Source organism: Cannabis sativa, chromosome 3 (assembly GCF_029168945.1).
Source record: "Cannabis sativa cultivar Pink pepper isolate KNU-18-1 chromosome 3, ASM2916894v1, whole genome shotgun sequence".
NCBI classification, from domain to species: domain Eukaryota; kingdom Viridiplantae; phylum Streptophyta; class Magnoliopsida; order Rosales; family Cannabaceae; genus Cannabis; species Cannabis sativa.
This window is the reverse complement of record NC_083603.1, coordinates 41,773,791-41,780,263: the sequence shown is the minus strand read 5'-3', so window position 1 is coordinate 41,780,263 and position 6,473 is coordinate 41,773,791. Positions and strand designations below refer to the sequence as shown.

At 39.2% G+C, this 6,473-nt stretch overlaps 1 protein-coding gene across 1 annotated transcript; it reads right to left on the bottom strand.

Moving 5' to 3' along the window:
• Positions 1-4,211: 4,211 nt before the first annotated feature.
• Positions 4,212-5,255, bottom strand: LOC115720352 (uncharacterized). Its single transcript, XM_061112552.1, has 4 exons — positions 4,915-5,255; positions 4,653-4,829; positions 4,438-4,548; positions 4,212-4,350 (listed from the first exon to the last, which is right to left on the bottom strand). Exons 1-4 carry the CDS (start codon positions 5,253-5,255, stop codon positions 4,212-4,214), a joined length of 768 nt encoding a protein of 255 aa, XP_060968535.1.
• Positions 5,256-6,473: the final 1,218 nt, after the last annotated feature.

Sequence of the window (6,473 nt, the reverse complement as noted above, 5' to 3'; positions counted from 1 at the left end):
AGTGTGCTTGGTGATTTAAGTGTTGTGAGTAAGGTAGAGGCAGGTCATATGAAGCTTAGTAGAGAAGCACTAACAATCATGAAAGGCACCAAAAATGGTGGACTTTACTACCTACAAGGCTCTCCTATTTCAAGCTGTAACATCACAACTCACAACGACAAAGATGATGAAATAGCTACTCTATGGCACAGAAGATTAGGGCATATAAGTGAGTGAGGCCTACAACTCATGAGTGAGCAACAACTGTTGGGTAAGGATAAAGTGAGTAAACTAGATTTTTGTGAACACTGCATACTTGGAAAACATCACAGGTTAAAGTTCACAACAGGTACTCACAACTCTAAAAGAATACTTGAGTATGTATATTCTGACCTATATATGGGGTCCTGAGAAATTTAGTACACATGGTGGTTCTTCTTATTTTTTAATCTATTGTGGATGATTATTCTTATAAAGTACGGATATATCTACTTAAGAGAAAATGATGCTTTTACAAAATTCAAACATTGAAAATTATTAGTTGAAAACTTTACTAATGAAAAGCTGAAAACTTTAAGGACTGATAATGGTTTAGAATTTTGTAATAATAAATTTGACCTCTATTGTAAAGAAAATGGCTTGCAGCGACATAGAACAGTGAGGATTACACCTCAGCAAAATGAGCTGGCTGAAAGAATGAACCACACCATACTGAACAAAGTGAGATGTATGCTACTTTAGTCAGGATTATCTCAAGGATTTTGGAGAGAAGCTACCTTGACAGCAATTCACCTAATCAATGAAAGTCCATCAAGAGCAACTGAAGGTAAAACTCCCGAGGAAAAATGGTCAGGAAAATCTCCAGACCTTTCTCTTTTAAAAGTTTTTGGATGTGCTGCTTATGCACATCAGAGTATAGGAAAAGTTAAACCTAGGACTTTAAAGTGTGTTTTCTTAGCGTACCCTGAAGGGGTAAAAGGCTATAGACTTTGGGTAAAGGAAAAGGGGGGGATTTAAAACTATGAATAGTAAAGATGTTATATTCCAAGAATATATTTTTCCTTGTTTACCTAATGAAAAGTCTTGTGCGAGAATAGAAGATACTAACCCTGCAGGTACAAACCTAGAAGTTAAAACAGGTTCGAACCAAGTGAAACAAAATGGAGACACACCGGGAATGGCTTAGGTGGAATCAAACTAAAACCAGCAGCCCGATAACAATGGTCAAGGGAGAGGAACTGATGCTCAACAAGAGATCAGGGATGAAAATACCGAAAAGGACCTTACAAACTATCAGTTGACAAGGGATAAGACTAAGAGGACTTCGAAGCCTAATCAGAAGTACAGCTACAACATATGGAGTGAAGAACTAGCTTATGCACTTCTAACAAATTTGGAAATGGATGACATGGAACCGAAGACTTATAACAAGGCAGCAAATGGAAAGAACTCTAAGGAATGGAATAAATCCATGGATGAGGAGATGGGGTCTCTCAAGAAGAATAAGACCTGGATTGTGATACCAAGACCCGAGGGTAAAAGTATTGTGTCTTGCAAGTGGTTGTTCAAGCACAAGGAAGGGAGATCTAAAGATGAGCCTATAAGGTACAAGGCTAGGCTAGTCGCTAAAGGCTTCACACAAAAAGAATGTATCGATTTCAATGAGATTTTCTCTCCAGTGGTAAATTATAAAACGATTAGAGTGGTCCTAAGCTTAGCTACACAGTATGACATGGAGATAGATTAATGAATGTTACCACCACTTTTCTCCACGGGGAATTGGAAGAATAAATATACATGACCCAACCAGAAGGGTATGTAGAGAAGGGAAAACTGAACCATATTTGTAAATTGATCAAGTCCTTATATGGACTCAAGCAATCCCCTATGCAGTGGAATGTGACAGTCAGTAGTCCCGTGATCCGTAAGGGGAAACACCGGGTAAGCTGTGCAATCCCACACCGCCTGGGGAAGGTCAAGTGGGATGATTCTGAGACTGTGTAGGTATGGGACTACACAGTTAAAGAGAGCTTAAATGGATTGATTGGTACTACCTATGTCAACAAGGTGCATCTTGTTTTTCGGTAGCCCATCACGAAAGAACTCCATAGTTAAGCGTGCTTGACCTGGGGTAATTTCAAGGATGGGTGACCTCCTGGGAAGTTTTCCCAGGAAGCGTACGAGTGAGGACAAAGCACGCTGGAAACACTCGTGTTGGTCTGTAGGGTCAGTCATCAATCCAGGAAGCAGCCAGAGTGGCGTACTCGTGTATAAGAGTCATTCATTCCGTGGGTGTAAGGACCCAATGGAGGCTTGAAGCGGGAACGTTACAAATGGTATCAGAGCCTTGACCCAGCCGGAAGTGTGGTTGACGAGGACGTCAGACCCCGTAAGGTGGGGTGATTGTGACAGTCAGTAGTCCCGTGATCCGTAAGGGGAAACACCGGGTAAGCTGTGCAATCCCACACCGCCTGGGGAAGGTCAAGTGGGATGATTCTGAGACTGTGTAGGTATGGGACTACACAGTTAAAGAGAGCTTAAATGGATTGATTGGTACTACCTATATCAACAAGGTGCATCTTGTTTTTCGGTAGCCCATCTCGAAAGAACTCCACAGTTAAGCGTGCTTGACTTGGAGCAATTTTAGGATGGGTGACCTCCTGGGAAGTTTTCCCAGGAAGCGTACGAGTGAGGACAAAGCACGCTGGAAACACTCGTGTTGGTCTGTAGGGTCAGTCATCAATCCAGGAAGCAGCCAGAGTGGCGTACTCGTGTATAAGAGTCATTCATTCCGTGGGTGTAAGGACCCAATGGAGGCTTGAAGCGGGAACGTTACATGGAATAAAAGGTTTAACACCTTTATGATGAAACAAGGTTTTTCAAGGAGCTGCTATGGTACGTGTTTCTATGACAAGGAGACAGACATCAACTCGGTCATCTACCTATTACTTTATGTAGATGACATGCTTATTATAAGCAAGGAGAGATCTCAAGTGGATGAAATGAAGAGGCAAATCAAGGCTGAATTTGAGATGAAAGACTTGGGAATAGCATCTAAAATACTGGGTATCACTATAAAAAGGGACAGAAAGCTAGGCAAACTGTTCTTGACACAAGAGGACTACATTCAAAAGATCATAGAGAAATTTTCAATGAAAGATTCAAAGAAAACTTTTCAACCAATAACTAGCCAGTACATTTTAACTAAGGAACAATGTCCTAAGACTGAAGCAATGAAAGAATCAATGAGTAAATTGTCTTACTCAAGTGCTGTTGGGACTATTATGTAGTTAATGGTTTGTACAAGGCCAAATCTGGCCTTTGCCATAAGTACTTTGAGCAAATACATGTCAAACCCAAGAAAGATTCATTGGCTTGCTATGAAATGGGTTTTCAGGTACCTAGTAGGAACACCTAAGGTTGGACTCATCTACAAACAACAAAAGTTCACAACCAATATAGAGGGATACAGTGATGTCGACTATGCCGGGGGTAGAGACATAAGAAAGTCTACTTCATCTTACATGTTTTTACTAGGAGAAAACTGCACTACTACAAAAATGGGTTTTCTCGACGCTTTTAAACAGTCGTTTAAAGTATTATCGTCGGTTTCTATAACCGTCGCCTATTCGGCCGTCGTAAATTGGGCAAAATAGGCGACGGTTCAAAACCGTCGCTAATCTGGGATTCCCGACGGTTTAAAACCGTCGCCTATAACTGGGTATAGGCGAAGGTTTTAAAACTTGCCTAATACTATAGGCGACGGTTTTAAACCGTCGCCTATAGTATTAGGCACGGTTCTAAACCGTGGCCTATACCCAGTTATAGGCGACAGTTTTAAAACGTGCCTTATATGCTGGTTTCGTTTTTGAATTTTTTTAGCGACGGTTTTTTTCGGTCGATACATTTGAAAAATAGGAAAAAAAAAAACAAATTTTCTGCAATTTTTTTCCCTGCATTAATTTTTAAATTTTGTAAAAATCTGCATAGTCACAACAATTAAACTAACGTCTAAATATATTTAAAATTTTGTATAGTCACAATAATTGAACTAACGCTAATTAATATCATCTAAATATGTATATGTATACACACTGTCTAACACGGTAACTGTTGTCGCTCCGCTTCCGCTTTCACATAATGAATTTACCGATCACGCATAATATTTATCTCATCATTAGTGTACGGAGTGGAGAACCTATCTTGTCGGGTCAACAATTGTATTGGATCTTCTACGACCATAAACTTTCAATGAATTTCATGACGTAGTATCCACACTGTTTGTCATCGGGTTGTTGAGGACAAATAGGAGTCATCCACTGGGTAGGTCGATCAGGTCGTCGTACCATTCGGTTATACATTGTGAACGATCTACACAAAAAGTAAATTTAATTAGCATATATAAATTTATAAATAAAGAACACGCTAACATATTGGGATGTTTGATATAGAACTTACGTGGATATAATAAAGTTCAAATCATCCGGGATGTCGTCGTTGCCTGAATCCAAGTACGCCACCGTCTGCGTACTTGGCTGGATGACTACAAGCATCCAGTGAAACATCTTCCTCGCTTCTGGACAAATAAGTGTAAAACTGTTAACATATACATAATAATAAATTTTATGAAGAGTTAAAAATACCGAAATTATTTAGTTTACATCTACATATACCTATTATTATATGGGGCAATAAGCCATTTCTCTGAATTAGTCATCCTAGTCATTCGAGCGACTAGTGCTTGGCAACGATTACTCTCATCCCCTGCATCGGTGGCAATCGCACCCGGATTCAAAAATTCATAGACTCGATTCAACCCACCCATGTCCAACAGTCTTTCTTTAAAGTACCTGATACAATGTCATAATTAATAACTGTTGCTGTCAAAAGAACATTAGCAAGTTTATTATTAAGAGTTATAAATCATACTTGTACCAAACTCCTATTTGTTGGGCTCCCAAGTATTGCATGGTGCACAATTCTTGAATGTCACTCTTAGCAAGCCAAATAGAGTCATCTGCGACCCCAAATAGCTCATTCTGGACTTGGAATTGGAGCATGGATGACTTGGGCCACCTTTTGACGAAGTTCCAAAATGCAATAATGGAAGAAGTTTGGCGTGGTTGGGCATACTTTGCATTAACTTTTGCCTTACTCAGCCTCCCAGGGTGTTTTAGAGGCTGTGTGAGTTGGAAAGCCCAACTCCAACCTGTGATTACACTGTCTATAACAGAATCCGAGTACATATCAACCACAGAAGCTATTAAAGAAGCCATATGGATGGAAGGACTCTTAACAGAGATCAAGCTACTTAAAGAGGTTCCTAGAGTGTACTCAGACAGTCAAAGTTGTGTACAATTGTGTAGAAACCTTGTGTTTCACGACATGACTAAACACATAGAGATTAAATACCACTTTATAAGGGATAAGGTAACACAAGGTGAGATACAAGTGGAAAAAATTCCTACTGAAGAGAACCCAGCGGATATGGGAACTAAAGTGATGACTCTCAACCAGTTCAAGCATTGCATGAACCTGTTGGGAGTTGACACAGGATGGTGAATGGAAACTTAATCAAGTTATGACCCTCAAAGACAGCAACAAATAAATACAACAAAGGCAAAGACTTTTTTGGACTATTAGTATGGGAATTTAGGTGGAAATTGTTGGGTAAATCTCCATACTAACTGTCACATGGGAAAATACCTTAAACAAGTTACAAGGAAAATAAAGTAAAAACTTTTATACAAGCCTCAACGGACCATATAGCTGTCGGAGTAGTCATTTCTGTTTCATAGGCTTAAATCTTATCAACTCTCTACAATAACAACTCAAGAAGTAAATAACAAAATGTGCAAGATTCCAACAAACTTTCAGCAACTCAAAGAAAAATAATAACAGTTTTAATAACTATTTTTTCTCAGCTAATAACACAACATCACAGTTAACACCAACAATATATAAGGGGTTCAACTTGCCCTTTAAATGGGGTGTGTTTTTCAGCTCAAAAAGAGGATATAGCAACAGCCATTTTTCCATGAAGATATAACCTCAGTCAAGAGAAAAAAAACAGAGAGAGAGTTAGAAATATATATTGTAATACAAACCAAAAAAATAAAAAAGGAAGAAAAGAGAGAAAGAGCCATAGAGATTACCAGCTGACTTTGTAGCTTGGAATCTCCAAAATCCTTGTAACCCGATATTGATTTTGATAGTGAAGACTCAAGCAACTTCGAGGGTCGCTTGACGAAGACGTACCTCTAATTTAGAGGGAACTCCGAAATTATTTCTAGTGTTCTTCTTTTAGTTTTCTGTTGGTTTTTTCTTTAGTTTTTCTCTGGTTTTGGGTTGTTTTTCATGTGTGTAGGTTCGACCATACAAAGCTCGTGTAGAGCTTGAGAAAGATATAAGGGCTGAAGGAGGAACAAAAGGCCGCAGCAGATTCAACTGCCATAGAAGAGCTGTTGCTGCAGCAAGAAGAAAGGGAGAAGAAG